Source organism: Xiphias gladius, chromosome 15, assembly GCF_016859285.1.
Source record: "Xiphias gladius isolate SHS-SW01 ecotype Sanya breed wild chromosome 15, ASM1685928v1, whole genome shotgun sequence".
In the NCBI taxonomy this organism is placed as follows: Eukaryota; Metazoa; Chordata; class Actinopteri; order Istiophoriformes; family Xiphiidae; genus Xiphias; species Xiphias gladius.
In genome coordinates, this window is record NC_053414.1 from 1,647,206 (window position 1) to 1,664,121 (window position 16,916).

At 40.6% G+C, this 16,916-nt stretch overlaps 1 protein-coding gene across 1 annotated transcript; it reads right to left on the reverse strand.

Moving 5' to 3' along the window:
* Positions 1 to 4,374: 4,374 nt before the first annotated feature.
* inhbab (inhibin subunit beta Ab) lies at positions 4,375 to 13,192 on the reverse strand. Its single transcript, XM_040144999.1, has 2 exons — positions 12,161 to 13,192; positions 4,375 to 7,495 (listed from the first exon to the last, which is right to left on the reverse strand). The coding sequence occupies exons 1-2, from the start codon at positions 12,576 to 12,578 to the stop codon at positions 6,708 to 6,710; spliced, it is 1,206 nt and encodes a 401-aa protein (XP_040000933.1). The 5' UTR covers positions 12,579 to 13,192; the 3' UTR covers positions 4,375 to 6,707.
* Between the last annotated feature and the right edge of the window lie 3,724 nt (positions 13,193 to 16,916).

The window sequence follows — 16,916 nt, forward strand, 5'->3', positions numbered from 1 at the left end:
CACAAATGAGGAGAGAGGAGCTCGATGCATCATGGGAAGTCCCCCAGCATTCTAGGCTAGCCTATAATGGCCTAAGGTACATCATGGAGACTAGCTTCTGAAGGTCTAGAGTGCATCATATACAGTAGCCTCTGAAGGTGTGTAGATGTTTTGTTCTGTGGTTCAGTCTGTGTTTTTGTGAAAGGCTGTGAAGCTGAAGTCTGGTGGAAGTTTGAGGAGGTCATGGTCTGTTTTGGTCTGGATTTAATGGTCCGGATAGTAAACCTCCATCACAGCAGGACCGTCACCGTAAACCTCCAAGAGTTACCGACTGACTGGTTAATTCTGATAACCTAGTAACCACTGGGTGAGAGGTGGAGTGCAAGTTGCCAGCCAATCACAGGTGAAACACACACACACACACAGACCTCAGAAGTTAAACTTTTTTGTGGTTTCATTACGTCTGAATTTAGAACATTTGATTGAAGTAAAAGCAGCAGGTGTTTTTTTTCCAGACAGCAGCTCTGAGAAGTTCTAATAAATGTTTTATTTCTGAATGTTGAGTTGTCTTTCTGTTTTCGTGAACATGATGCGCTCCAGTACCCAGAGCGCTTTGTGTTTGCCTCAGCAGTCGTCTTTGTGTTTCTTAAACCAACTTGTCGACTCAGCGATTAGTTTGTAGGTCACTGAACAAACAGAGTATCGCTGTGCCAGCCGGCTCTGGCTGCCCTGCTTCTCCTCGGCCTGCAAAGGTTTAACTTTACCAACATCACAGGGCACCAGGTCCAGCTGTAGCAGCCAATCACAGGGCAGAGCAGGACAGAGGAGGAAGTGGAGGAGCCTCACTGTCTGCCAGCCATTGCTCCAGTTTTACCTGCAAACAAAGAGGCGAGTGTCAAGTTTCTACATCATTCTGACTGCCTTTGTGGATGTATGAAAGCAGAGTAGAGCTCAGACCTTATCCTGATCTCCGAAAACAAAAATCACCTGAACAGGAGGCAGAGAGGGGCTGACTGACCTTAACAAGAGTCAGTAAAGATTATAAAAACCCAAAGAAAATAACTCATCATCTGCAGCATATATATCAATAGAAAACCAAAACAGTTTCAGATTTCATCTGAACTTTTCATCTTGTTTCACATTCTGAAACAAACGTGCAACACCAACTGATAATTTAAATGTTTAGTGTTAAGTCCTGTTAGCGCTTCCTCCAGGCTGAAGAGTTCATGGTTGCATGGTTGACTTATTGGTAAGTGTGCAATTACTATTACACAAATATTATCCAGTGTATTGTAACTTAACCTTAAGTGTAATTGCAAGAGACCGAGCATATGCTCTTAAACCCAGGCTGATGAACATAACCACAACAGAGCACACTGTGGAGTGCATTATAGGATTGCTTGTAGGATTATGTTTGTGTGCAAGAACAGGCATTCCACAATACCAGCGTGACAAGGTTTGCCCACCCTCTATCCAATATAGCTTCAAAGGTGGGATTAAGAAAAACATACTTAACAAAAATATTAATAATGCAGTTTGGTTGAGGTATGCCACATTGTGAAAGCATGCAGTGTGCTGCCTAATATTGCCATAAGGAATGGCATAGAAATAGATGAAATGGCACAACCTGACACTGACGTGCCTCCTATTGATATATTTGTTCCAGCACCCAATGTTGCAGCACTACAATTTAGGCATGGGGTTATCGCAGAGCATTGAGCAAAAAAATTAATGCAAAATTTTAATTCAGATACAATAAATAACTCAAACTTAGTATTTTTGTTTTAAAAAGGGAAATCATTTGTTGTAGTCTTGAATTAACTTGTTTACATTTCCACTGATGTCTTCCAGTTCTTCTCTGATGCTACCAATGCCCTTAGTAATGATTTGGAACTGAGCTAGCAGCTCTACTGACTGTGGGGAATGTCAGCACGTAGGCATAGCCCTGCTGTTTATCGCAGTTAATGTTACTTTTTATCCGCCCTAAATCTCTTGTTACACTGTGATTACAGCAGAATTATCATCAGACCGGTGTGTTGTGTTTACAGCCACTGCAGTAGAATAAATCTTGTTCATATATGATGTCTTTTGTCCACCGGTGCTTAGCAGGCTTGCTAATGCTAATGTTACCTGCAGCTCTGTGTGAAGGGCACAAACTTGGGCGATGATTAGGCAGTGTTCTGCCGTTTATACCAAGCGGTGTAGTGAATGAAAAAAACCACACTGACCTTAGAGTCTTGCCTATTTCGTCATAGTTACGGAGCCAATCAGCCAGTGCAAGCGCAACTTCAATGCTCCTCCTGAACTAATGTTAGGCTTCATTTCAGTCAGAGATGCTTACATCAAAGAAATGACTATTTATAGCAATTGGTTATACAGTTATATTTGGTAGAAATGGCTCTGCTGTTTGATTCTGCTAAAAGAACGAATCCCTCATAACAAATAAAAGCTTCCTGCTTGATAAGTATGAACAGAAAGCGTATAGAGCCCCCCAAAACAGCAGAGCCACTGTGATCTGCCATCCTGAATATGCAACAAGTATGTTGCCATTTCATCTGAATGCTACCAAAGCCCCTCTCATCTTAGGTGAGCTCAGACAACACTTGGCTGCCCTCAGACAAACATCTGACAGGATCCTGATTCATGGGAAGTATTCTCAACTATAACGTTCCAATGTATATGAATAAACACACACTGCAAATGAATACACAGAGATTCAGCAGAGTAATAGCAAACTGAGCAGCCAGCAGCACAACATCACCTTCATTATGCAGAAGCCATAAATGCCAATAATTTATGCTAATCACGAATTATACATGAACAGCAACAGCAGCAGTGCGGTTAGAACCTAGAAATAGCCAACAGCAATGTGCCATAGCAAGCTTACTTGCATGGCCAAGGAAATACAATGCCATGTCACCAGTGTAGTTTATTTGATGGTGTTGATGATGTGAAGAGGATGAAGGAGACTCCGCTGACACTGTCTTGATTGCATATAAAGGTTTATTACAAAGAAGAACAGCGTCAAGTCAAGCATCTGCAGATCTGCTTGTGAGAAGGTGTGAAGCCAATGAACCACTCTGAAATTCAGCCTTGGTCACCTGATAATGTTGCCTGAGAATGGGGTAGATACCGAGGTCACTGAAAACGACACAACATGAATTGAAATCACCTTGTGAAAATTTTTGTTTGTTAGTTGTAGTGATTGTGAAATCAATTTATATCATATCTAAGCCCTGTCTTTTAATTGACCAGACACCAGTTGTGATACCTGTAAAGAGCAAAAACCACATTAACCACATACATTTTTACTAACTACCCCAATCAATTGTTAAAAAGTATGGGCACAGACTTCAAATTGGTGTGAACGGACTTGTACATCGAGAGTACAAATTTACACATGGCTCTTTTTTTTTTCTCAGCTGACCCTGGGAGGGGTCCATAGTTAACAATTCATAAACATCTCAAATGTGACCCCAACTACACAACGCTTTTTGTAAGATGTCAGAAGCCAACAAAGTTCGAAACCACTGGTTTAATCTTTAACTGTGTTGTATTTTAAAAGCTTGTTGTATTATCCATTGTGTAAAATCTTCATCTGAAAAGTAACTAGTAACTAAAGCTCACAAATAAATGTAGTGGAGTAGAAAGTACAAAATTTCCCTCTGAAATGTAGTGGAGTGGAAGTATAAAGTAGTATAACATGGAAATACTCAAGGAAATTACAAGTACCTCAAAATTGTACTCAAGTAAAGTACTTGTATAAATGTACTTAGTTTCCAGCAGTGACCATTGCTATAATTCATTTTTGTGTGTGGCAGTTCTTTGTTTTTGGCATTTAATTTCAAGCCAAACTGATTTTTCTTTTTGCCTCTGCAATTGGTCGTCTCGGGTGATAGAGCATTGACTTCTTTTGTTACCTGTTCCAAGTCATATACTTTTCTTTAGTAGTCCTCCAGTGAACGTGCTGAATAAAATTATTTTAATCAGTACTACTTTGTTAATCCAGACTTCTTGTTTTTTTTTCTTTACCTTTTCTCCTTGTTCCGTGTTGGCAACATTGAGTGTGACACCAGATCCTTTTAAAGGGAAGTTGTTTACGATATATGGTTAATTTCTTTTAAAAATTAGCCTGGTTGTGCACAAGCACAACCATATAGAGTGTGCAAGATTTATCATTGCCGATGGTGTACCATGCAGATGTGATAAATACCAATTTTCTTGCAAATGCTCTTGATTCTTATTTACAGATGGGGAGCTCTCTTTATTAAACCCACAGTGTATTAAATGACACCCATTGTGTTTAGGATCTGTTGGTGGACTGAAGGCAAAACTGAGAGACTAAATGATAAGATTGACAGTTGACATTTTGTTTAATACCGAGGCAAAACAAAAATGCAAAAATGCAAATAAATTATATAAAGTTGGCATCAACATCTCATATTGTTTTACAGTGAAGCAACAATCCAAACTATTGAAAAATGTTTTCAGTCCGTTTTGTTTCACCAGTTAAATAATTTAACATCGGTCATATTGATTTCATTAACATCGTTTAGTTTACTCACAGCTTTGTCTTGTTAACTTAATCACAGCTTGTTAACAACACCCAATTTAGTTGATTTAGTCAAAGCTTGTTATCAACGCCTTGTTTAGTTAATTAACTCGCAGCTCTCTAACTGAAACTTTGTGCACTTAATTTGCTCAGCTTGTTAACTTGTGTAGTTAACTGATGCTTTACCTGACTAATTTGTTCACTGCTCATTAACAACACATTGTCTACTTAATTTACTCACAGCTCGTTAACAAAATTGTCTCGTTAATTTAATCACAGCTCAACGACACATCATTTTGTTATTTTACTCACATCTTAATGATACATTGTACAGTTAATTTAATCTCAGCTCGTTAACACCTTGTGTAGTTGATTTACTTGCAGCTCGTTAACTGATGCCTCATCTAACTAATTTGCTCACAGCTCATTAACGAAACATTGGGCCTCAAGCAGCAACATTCTCTTAAATTTCTCTTATATTTTCTCTTAATTTTCTGTTAATTGGAAAAATAATTAATGTCAAGAGACGCATGGCCGATTGTTTGTTATTTGCATAGTTAACGCACCCTAAGCGTTATATAAGGGCAAGTGTTTTGCTGTGTGCAAATAATCTGGCACATGCCCATGAGCTGGAGAGTTGCCACCAAAAAAAGGACGTAAGAAGAGGACATCAGCAGTTGTGAAATCAGCATACTATTAAATAAACTTAAAATAAACGTGACTTCCCAGCGCATCAGTACTGGCAATACAGGAAGATCAAAAACCCAGCATGGTTCTTTGCTCCTGTGATGCTGTAAATGCCGTGTCAGCAGAGGGACTCGCAGTAACTGAAATTAAAAAGAAAATGCTTTGACAGGAAAATGGAAGCAAAGAAGTGAATTGCCCAAGCCAAGTGCTCCATGATGACAACTGGAGGAGAACAGGAGGAAGTGGTGGAACTAAGAATTCAAGAAATAATCGGAGAGGTGGCATTGACAGGTGTCCAGTCAGACGCTCCAGGTGCACCAGTTTCTGTAGCCCCTGACAAAGAAAGTGATCCACTGCCAGGCACATAGTATTTCTTGAGCTCACTAATTTAATCACCCAATCATTATAATTATGCTAAATCATATAATAATAATAATTTCTATTATGTTTTTTTTATGTTCATCAAATTTAAAATGTTTTCTTGTATTGGTAAAACAATTTTTGTACTGTGAAAACAAGATGTTTTGTTCTTATCTTTGAAAGAGTGCTCTTGACCACTTGTAAAATTTTCTCCTACCTACGAGAAGAGCAAAAATAAGAAAACACTGGTGAATCCCAGAAATCAGTGGCTACTAACAGAATAAGAACAAATCGTGGATACGAACAAAAATTAGAGGAATTTTTTTTGTATATTGCTTCCTGCACGAGGCCCATTGTTTACTTAATATACTCAGCTAGTGAACTGCTTCATCTAGTTAATTTAATCACAGTTCATTAACATTAAATTTACTCACATTTTAACAACACATCATACAGTGAATTTGCTCATACCTCGTTAATCACAATCATTTAATTAATTAACTCACAGCTTGTTAAAAAAACATGATTTAGTTAATTAACTCACGGTTGATATTTCAGTAAAATGAACCATCTTCATCTTCAGTGTCAACTGTCTTTGGCTTTCTTCTGAATCTTATCAGCTCAAACTTTGAAGCCGAGGAAAAAACTTCCAGGAATGTTCTTTACTGTGCAAATATTAAAATCTATCTAATTTAATAATAATAATAATAATAATAATAATAATAATAATAATAATAATAACGTTTGGCTCAAGCAGCTGGTTGAACAAATTTCTTTCAAGTATCTCAACATCCGAGATTTATACACAAGTTGGACCTTCAGTAAACAGTAGAACATATCAGAAATGATTCGCTCACGTATTTTCTATAACAGTAGAAAACAGTAGACAAACAATGGAAAACAAATGACAAACCACATGTATAAATGTGGACAGGTAAAGTTTGACGTTGCAGGATCTGTTGCATAGTATTCTCAGGTTGTTCCAATGTGGATAAGATTCTCTCCCAATAAGAAATATGATGCTTTATCACTAAACATAAATACTTTATCTTTACTGGGAAAGTGCTGATTTGATGTTTTTCCTGTAGGCGGTGGGTTTTCAAAGTGTTTCTAATGTCTTTATCAGTGTTTACGAGCAGCCGCACTCCTCCACGATCATGTTCTGGATATCTTTCTTGATGATTTTCTGCTCTTCATTGTAGTAAAGCATTGACATGGCACGCAGCCGTGTTGGCACGCAGCACGACTTGATGTTTTGAAACGGGCTGTAGCCCCTCATGCGGTAATGATTGATAACTGTTGAGTGGAAGGAGAGAGACGACCCACTGAAGCTTGCAATGTGGTTTGGACAGTCGCCCTCGCAGTAGTTGGCATGGTAACCTGATGGAGCGATAATCCAGTCGTTCCAGCCAATGTCTTTAAAGTTCACATAAAATTGTCGTTTGCAGCAGACACGTATTTTCCCGTCACACTCAAGACCTCGTTTGACTCGTCGCTGCGTTGCCTCCTCTCGAGCTCGCAGCGCCACCATGAGAAATGGCCGATGAGACTGATCTCGGCCTGTGGCTCGCTCGCCATTCACAGGCGTCAGGACAGGCAAAGCTCCGGCCTCGGCACACAGCGGACAGGAAACTCGCAGGCGGAGAGAGCTGCCGCCGCTGTCCAACAGAGTCTGAACACTGCGAGGGACGGCAAGAGTGTGCCAGCCGCTGCGACGAGTGTCCACCATCTTCTCTGAAACACACTCCTCCTCCTCATCATCCTCATTATGAAGCTGCAGCAGCTGCAGCGTCACTTTGCCCTTCACTCGGTTTCCCTTTAACATCTTCAGAAAGATCCAGATGTTCGCCTGTTCCACCACCGAGGAGATGCTGCCCTCCTTCGAAATGTCAAAGGTCACCATGTTTGGAGAGTCACCTGCAGCAGAAGGCACAGTTAGCATGTTAGCAGGAATGAACCCTATCCATCAGTATGAACAGCAGTTTTCACAAACATTTTTAATGCTGTAAAAACATTAATTTAAATGTCATTAAAAACAAAGACATCACCTGAAAGAAGGGCTCTATTAGACTTTACTGAACTTAACTGGTATCTATTAGTCTCTACTGTGTGAACCTTTCCACCGAATTAACTTTTGAAAACTTCACTTATTGTGCAGACACAACTTTATTAAAAGTTTGACTTTAACCTCTGACCTCAAGCTGATGGTTTAGGTCTTTAAAAATCTGGATAAATCTGCTGTTAGACAACAGGAAGCTCTTGGATTTCTTTATATTGATAAATAAACTTTTTTCTATCAGATTCTACTGAGTTTATGTCAGCATCTGCTTCCCAGTTCCCCTCAGGCCCTGTCTCCAGCCCCTGCTCTCTTCTTCCGAGCCATGTTCTACCCTTCAGAACTGCAATTCTAAATCTGACCACCAGATGTCCCCTGACTTTTTTCCTGTCTTCAGTTCCACTTGCTCACCTGTTTCTCATTGGCAGTAATCTGTGCTTCCCTGCCCACTCACACACCTGTTCCCGGTTGCTTCATCACCCCACTCTGTATTTAAACCTGCCAATGTCACCAACTCCTGTCAGATCATCTGTTTATGTTCCAGTGTCTTTTTCCAGTGTAGCTGCTACCTGTTTACGCTCCCTTGTGTAACAGCTAGCAGTGTGTAGAATCTTGTTGTCTGTTCCTGCCTGCCTGTCGACTAACCTGCCTGATTATCCACCCGTCTACCTGTAAGCCTGTTTATCTTCAATAAAAGAATCTCTACTGAATCTGCCTGCGTTTGGGTCCTCCCCAACTTTGCTGCTACCAGCAGTGTAAACCTTTATTTCTCTTCATTGCAGGAGATCAAAAGAGATATATATATATATATATACACACACACACACACACACACACACACACACACACACACACAGGACAAACCCTAATCTTTTGATTTCAGGAAACCATATAGAAAATAAAGATCTAAAGGTTTTCCTTTAAGAAAATCTTGTGAACTCACAGTTTGAAAAAATGTTAAAAATAATTAAACATTTTATTGAAATCAGAGCTGATATTAAATAATCTGCCGGAGATGAATGAAGAGCAACAAAAAACATCTCAATTTGATCCTGCTGGTTTTTGTTGATCTTGCTGGTTTTTATTTGATCCTGCTGGTTTTTGTTTGATCCTGCTTTTTTTTTTCTGAAGTAAATGACCACAATTATCAGCATAAAAAACCTGTGACCCTGCTGTCTGAACTGACCCCCCCCTTCTGTTTTTGTCTTCTTGTCATTTGAATGAATGAACAAAGAAAATGTCATTAACAATGAAAGCCTGAAGGGAGCCACTGCCTCTAAATATACTCAATATGAGCAGAGACACTAAAAAAAGAAAAGGCCTGATTTCAGGGAATGTTGTTAACAAGGCTGCTAGTATACCCCCAACCCCCCAAACTAACCCACACCACACAGCCCCCCCCAAAAAAGCCTGTCCTGTCCTGCGTCCTGTCTTTGTCTCCTGCTGCAGAATAATTACTGAGGCCCAGATTTGTCTGAATGAGGAGATTATTCACGGCCTGAGATCACTCGGTATGTACCCCCCCCCCCCGCTCCCCCTCCTTGTTACTGTCCTCTAATTTCGGCGAGCCTTTGAGGGGCCTTTTTAATTAAAGAGACGACTATTTATAGCACAAAGCCATTATGTACATTTATGTAAGCAAACAAGTGACAGGACGATGTGATTGGTCACGAGTTGGTTCACATTCACAGAAACAGAAAACTTTAAAAGTTTAAAAACTTTCTTCTTTCAAATTGTCTTTGTTAAATTTCAGACTTCAGTTATTAAATTCACACATCTGATAGATTAATGGTGCAGACTGCAACTGACCCGACAGACTCTTATATTGAAAATCTCTTGTGACCAAATCAGGCGTATGTTTGTTTATGGAGATAGTAAAACTATAACTTGTCTGTTCTATAAATGTCTTTGTATCTTTGGTTTAACCACTGAGTAATCTAACCTCTTTCGTTGAGTCGAGGGTTTAAGCTTTAAATGATCTCAGATCAGGAAACTTTCCTTCAGCATTTATTGCTGTTGTGATTGATCAATGAACTGTTAACAGCCCCAGCATCTGACTTTAAATCAGATTTTATCTGAGCAAAACTTGATGGGGGCACCTGACTCAACTTTTGTCACAATGCAATACAACCTCATCAAGCAAGATGCTGTGTTAGCCAATCGCATACAGTAAGTGCAAGTGAACTTTCCTCATAGATGACTCTAAAACATGACAAAAAGAACACAGTCGCCACAATGAAGATAGAGTAGCTCTCAGTGATGACTTCGATATCATAAACCTCAACTCTTCAAACTCTTGAAATAAAACTTGACAATCTGGATCAGATTTCATGTCTCACCTGAAACAACAAACAAACACACACACACAGAGCCCGTGGACTGACTTCACTCGCAATGCTCAGACATAAAAATGGTCAGCTTACAGTTTTTGACACAGAATATAACTTTTCAATATTCATTCATGTTTGATGTTATTGAAGGTTACTGAGTCTGTCCTCATCCTCTGTCATTAATCTATTGAGTCACAAACACGCAGGTGAAGCTGAGCAATCAGCATGCAGTGTGACACCTGTTGTTACATGTTTGAAGAGTTGCTTCTCAGGTGCGTTCAGGTTCATTAGTGAAGCTGAAAACCATGAACACAGTATATAACACAACTGTACAGTGACCAGATGTCCAAAATGAATGAACGAATCAATAAATGAATGCATGGATGGATAAATGAATGAATGAATGAAGCTTAATTCTTATTCAGGAAACTGAAAATTAACTCAACTTGATCCTCAGATCGTTTCCAACAACTTTTTTCTGTGAACTGATACAGTCGTGTCAGAGTTCACCTCCTTTTTTACTGTGTAGAATAAAGTAGAGAAAAATATAAATAAGAAATAGACTTCACTCTCAGTCTGAGTAGAATAAATAGAATTAGTCTGTGTGTCAGATTCTGACTGTGGAAATGTGTAAACAAACTTTGAACTTTTTAGATTTTGTGAATGAGCTGATAACAGAAAACACACAGACAGAGAGAGAGATGTCTCTATTGCAATTGGTGATCAGTAAACCTCAGCAGAGTCTGACTCTATTGACTTTACTTACACTATGGACCAAGATTTACATCTAAGACTGTGCTGCGTGTGTTTAATAAGCTTAGTAGAGTCTGACACCTGAGATACACCTGTGTGTCTGTTATGCTGATCATGACTACCTGTGTGAATCTTTGTAAATAAAACAGAACAATCAGCCTCATAAACTGTTTGAAAACTGTTTGATTAAAAAAAGCAGAATGAAACCAGTAGTTAAAGGTCATCGGCCAGTAGAGTCAGTAACTAACTCTAGAACTCTATACTGCTCAGTAGAATCAGCAAAGTCAGTAGATATACGGACAGTCTTGGGGCAGGAACAAATTTATTCAGAGTGTCTGTAGATGAACAGCTCAGACAGCTGCTTGTCATTTGGCTGTTTTAAGTCAAGCCAGGTTTTTTATATAGCACCAAATCATAACAGAACTTATCTCAGGGTACTTTTCATATAGAGCAGGTCTAGACGGTACTCTTGATAATATTATTTACAGAAACACAACATTCCCCCGTGAGCAAGCACTTGGCAATAGTGGAAAGGAAAAACTCTCTTTTAGGTAAAACTTTGCCCCGTTTTTTTTTTCTGTCAAAGATGCTGTGATTTGGGAGTCGTGAGTGTCACATCCTCTGCACCCTTAACACCTTATTGTAGGTTCGTGGAGACGTATATATTTCCGAGCAGAAGAATAGCTCCACCCTCATTGAACTCTACTAACTCTACTAACCCTGTAACTGTCTACCACTGTCAACCCAATCGGCTGAGGCAGAGGGCCACCCACCCTGAGCCTGGTTCTGCTTGAGGTTTCTTCCCATTAAAAGGAGTTTTTTCTTCATACTGTCACCAAGTGGTTGCTCATTGGGGAATGTTGGGTCTCTGTAAATAATTTTGTAAAGAGTACGGTATAGATGCTGTATGCTCTATATGAAAAGTGCCCTGTAACTGTACTATGTAACCCTGTAAATGTAACTGTGAACTATAACTGTGTAACTGTAACTGTGACTGTGAACTGTTACTGTAACCGAATATTTGGGCCACATATTTATGTTTTTTCTGGCTCAATATATGTCTGGTTCCTTGGCCCAATTCTGGTCCGCATACACAATTACTGTCAGATGCTACTTCCACATCTGGACCAATTCTGGCACACACACAGAAAATCTTCCTGGCTGTCAACCAACACTGGACAATAACAGGCGGAATCACCCCTGATGTGAAAGTATATGGGCCAGACTCGGGCTGAGGACCCAGGGACATATTGGGCCAGGAGCTTTCACAAGAATAACTTTGCTATCTGGTACTGCAACTGTAATTATGTAACTGTAACTGACTGTGTAACCCTGTAACTGTATATCCATGTAACTGCAACAGTGTAACCATGTAACTGTGTAAAACTGTAACTAGTGAAATTAAAAGTTAATCTGATGTTTCTGATTAGCTGTCAGACTAACCTGGCTCTGCAAAGGTGATGATTTCAGACGGTGGTTCAGGTGGTTTTGGGGCCCCGGGGTTCCGGCCCTCCTCCTGGATCTCCACACTGCCGTCTTCAGCCACGTGGCCAACATGTAGCTTCTTGATGGCGTTGAGCAGCGCGGCTCGAGGGACTGGCTGTGTCAGGTTGGGCCGGGCACTCAGGTGCAGCATGTTGAGAATGTGACGCTTCACTGCCTCCACCATGTCGCTCTGTCCTCCCGATGAAGACGAGTTCCTCCTCATCTTAGACAGAGAGCAAGACGGACACTCAGTGGATGACGCACCCTCCAGGCGCCGAGACACCACGTTGACCTCAGGAGCCGGAGAGACTGCTGGAGAGGTGTCGATGAGAAGGCTGATGGCCACGAATAAGAACACAGCAAACAGAGAAGACATGATGGGCTCTGAATGACACTCCAACACTGACAGTAGAGTAAGTAGAGTCAGTAGAGACAGTGTCTTTCTCTGCAGAAGACTAAGAACACTTGCAGCAGGTCCTGATGCAGAAACAAGCAGCAACAGTTCAGGATCCTTCAGATCAAATCCTCACGGACTCAGTAGAGTCCAACAGTAGAGTCAGTAGAGTCTCTTTGATGTTTGTGGAAGTGAGGACATACAATAGAAACACAGAGTTCAGCAGCCCACAGTGAAGTTAGAAATCCTCAGCCTGTCAGAAGAGTTGATAGAGCAGTCTGGGGTTTCGTACCTCTCTCAGTCCTTGATCTGGTCCTGATTAGTTCTGGATGCTGCAGGTCTGAAGCTTTAGTTCTCAATCTGAACCTGTGGTTCTCAGTCTGGTCCTTGATCTGGTCCTGATTAGTTCTGAGTGTTGTGATCTGGTCTTCAGTCTGGTTTTCTGATTTTCAGTCTGGTCCTGATGGTTCTGGTCTTGATAAGTCGAGTGCTTCAGGTCTGAGGCTGTGGTTCTTTAGACCTGTAGTTCTCAGTCTGGTCCTGTCTGTTCTTTATGGATCTGGTCCTTTCTGGTCCGGATGGTCTGGTGCTGTGAGCTGACTGTGTGCAGGGTCACTCTACTCTCCCTCTCTGCTAAGTTACTGTAATTATACCTCTCTGCCTGTTTAATCCCTCCCTCCGTCCACGGAGGTATTTCCCTGTGAGTCACACACACACACACACACACACACACACACACACACACACACACACACACACACACACACACACACACACACACACACACACACTCACAGTGAGTAAAGTCTCTCAGAATATCTCAGGACTGTTTGTGGTGTTTCCTCCTGAAAGAACGTCACGACAGAAGAGGAGGAAGGAGGGAAGAGGAGGAGGAGAGTGTCCCTGATTCATTCATACCACACACACAGACACACATGCGCACGCACGCACACACACGCAAACACACACACACACACACGCACACACACACACACACACACACACACACACACGCACACTCATGACTCAGTGAAGTGTCATCATCACCTCACGTGGAGGAGAAACTGTCAGTGTGAAATTAATTTTTAGACTGAAAAAAGGGAGTTTGTTGTTATAATCAGAGTCCTGCACACAGCAGATGGAGTGCGCTCAGAACAGACCATCACAGAGACACACACACACACACACACACACACACACACACACACACACACACACACACACACACACACACACACACACACACACACACACAGTGACATCAGCACACCCCCTGTTGGTGGGAGTCAGGTGTTACAGCCTCCTCACCTCAAATGTGTCTTCTGATTCACCTTTTGTCTCTCTGTCTGTCATGAACTGGTTACCAGTAAAAAGAACTGGTTCACCTGATGCAGTCAGACTGCATGGGCCTCAGGGCACCAAACTTGAGTGTTTTAATAGGACACACAGGATGAATTTAAAGGGGATTTGATAGCAGAACTACAGGAAAAGTTATCATATGTACATGTGTTACGGTCTCAGACCAAAGCAAATAAGGGAGGCATGCACGAAAGACACTAAAAGAAAGGAATTTTATTTAGCAGAGTAGTTTGGTTTAACAAATAAAACAAATATGTAGTTTCTAACAAATGGAAACCCAATGGAAACAAACTACTGGGCCAATGAAGTTTATAGTAAATTAACTATAGAAAATCAGAAACTAAAATGTAAAACAAGTTGGTGCCAGGGGAGAGGGTGCCTCCAGACTACCAGAATGAGGTAGGTATTATATACCTTGGAGACAGTGGCTAGCTGCCTCCAGCTACAACTAACCAGGAACCTGCAACAGTAAAGGACAACACACTTACACAAGACAGCAACAACACAGCAACAACAGAACTTGACAATGTCCTCTGAATACACTGCACAGCCTTCCAAATTCCCAACAAATTTATTCATCAAGCATTGGAATGTTGTTGCTGCTGCCTGTTGGACAAATGGAGCCTTTCAAAAGCTTGAATTTGCAGATGAACTCAGCAGCACCAACCTGGTTGATGGCAATCATCAGTACGAGGTGAAGGGTATGAGTCGGGTTTAGTCCTGACCTTCCTAAAATCCAAGCAAAAACAAGGGGTATTATCTGTTTTTGGCATGGTTAAACAAGGTGAAGCCCAGGTGGAGGATGATGGCTCAGCAGTTCCATTTCCAGCATAAAATTGATTGCACAATCCAAAAATGTACATTTTTCTGGACTGAATCAATAAAAATGTTGTTTTATTGGCTTTGCATCTCTTACATCAACATGTCATGTTCTATAAGTTGTGTAGAAGATTGAACATCTCCAAACAAACTTGGAGAAGCTCCTATAAACTTGGCTAATGTTGCACCGTGTGGCTCAGACAAGTGACCCAAAACAACTGTCCAGATTTTGATGTACTTCAGAGGTTTTAAGCCAGCCTGTTAACAATGCCAATTTATGATTTAGCAAACCATACTCACCAGACACTTCAGATGGAAGTGTGTTACCAACACACACAGGGTGAGCACAATCTGTTCCTGATATGATGATATGGTTTTAACTGATTGACATGACATAAATGTTGATGTTTGATGTTCTGGTGTTCCAATTAGATAATTTTACACTTAAAGCTTTTTCACTTTTGTGTATGAACCCAAAAACTTGGCTTGCAATGATGGATCAACAATAGCATAACACCTAACAACAAAAAATACAGCCAGAACTTGGTCACCTGGACTGAAAACACAATTCAATTTAAATCAGTTCAGTTCAGTTCAATTCAATTCAATCCAGTTCATCTAAATTTTATTTAAGTAGCACCGGATCATAACATACATTATCTCAAGGCATTTTACAGAATCAGGATGAGACCTGACAGTTTTATAGAGAGAAACCCAACAGTTCCCCTAGAGCAAGCACTTGGTCACAGTGGAAAGGAAAAACTCCCCTTAACAGGAAGAAAAAAATTGATAGAATCGGACTCAGGGTGGGAGGCCGATTGAGTTGAGGAAAGAAATGGGGGAGAAAGGAGAAAGAGGGGGAGAGAGAAGAGAGAGAGACCAGGAACAGCTGTAGATACTGTTGTATTCAAGCACAGTCAGACTGGTTGTTATAATGATAATAATATTTGTGATACTTATCTGTGTAATAGTGTTATTAATCATAACAGCAGCAATGATAACAGCACCAATTAATTAATAATAATCATCATCATCATCATCATGAGTGTTGAGTAGTAGTGGCAAATCTGGATCCTGCAGCTCCAGAGTCAGAGAGACCTGCAGAATGAGGACAGGGAGGAAAAGCACAAACTACAGGAGAGAGAAGACACAAAGTTAATGACATGCAGTAGTGGGATATTTTGTATATGCACTGAGAGAGAGAGAGACAGAAGAGAGAGGAAGTGCTCAGTGCATCATGGGAGTTCCCCCAGCCTATAGCAGCAGAACTAGGATGATTCAGGGCTCACCTGAGCCAGCCCTTACTATCAGCTTCATCAAAGAGCAAGGTTCTAAGTATAATCTTCAATGTAGAGAACATGTCTGAGAGAGAGATAAGATTCCACAAGAGTAGTTGCACTAGCCAAATCAGTTCTGTAATTCCAAATTTCAAGGAGCTAAATGACATCTCAAAACTAAAAATACTCCTGGGAGAAGGAAACAGGGCATATCTTGCTGCCCAATATATATCAACATGCCACAACTTGAGGGACACCCAAACACACACACACACATGCACACGCATATGATATACTGCAAATATATATATATATATGTATAATGTATATCGAACTTGGTGTTGTTTTATTGTTCTTTTTATGGCTAAATTATATCTTGATGCTTTGGCAACAGTGTTTTCTGAAACTTTGATGCCAATAAAGCACCTTTGAATTTGAATTTGAATTTGAGAAAGAGAGAGATTCCATAAGAGAAGCTGCACTGAAGTTAAGAAATAATCTGACAGTTCATAGTCTCTGTTCAGGTACAGGTAACATTCTCATCTACTGTTGCTTTTAGTTTCTTCTTTCCTGTGTTTCAAACAGGTTTCTTTACAGTGTGTTATAACTTGGTTTACTCTGATTGGTGTTTGGAAAGCAGTGTTGTTGTGAGACTGATCAGAGTGTGTTTGAGAGGGGGCAGTTAATCTCAACACCAGCTGACATAGGAGACCTTTTTCTGGGCTCAGATCCTGGGTTTGGTGGGCTTTCGAGTGGAGGGTGTCTGGGGGGCTTGATTTAAGGTGCTTAAAAAATGTGTATGTATTGTATGTGTCTGCAGAATTCTTCATGTAGAGATTCTGTTGAGTGTTTATCCAACAGCTGA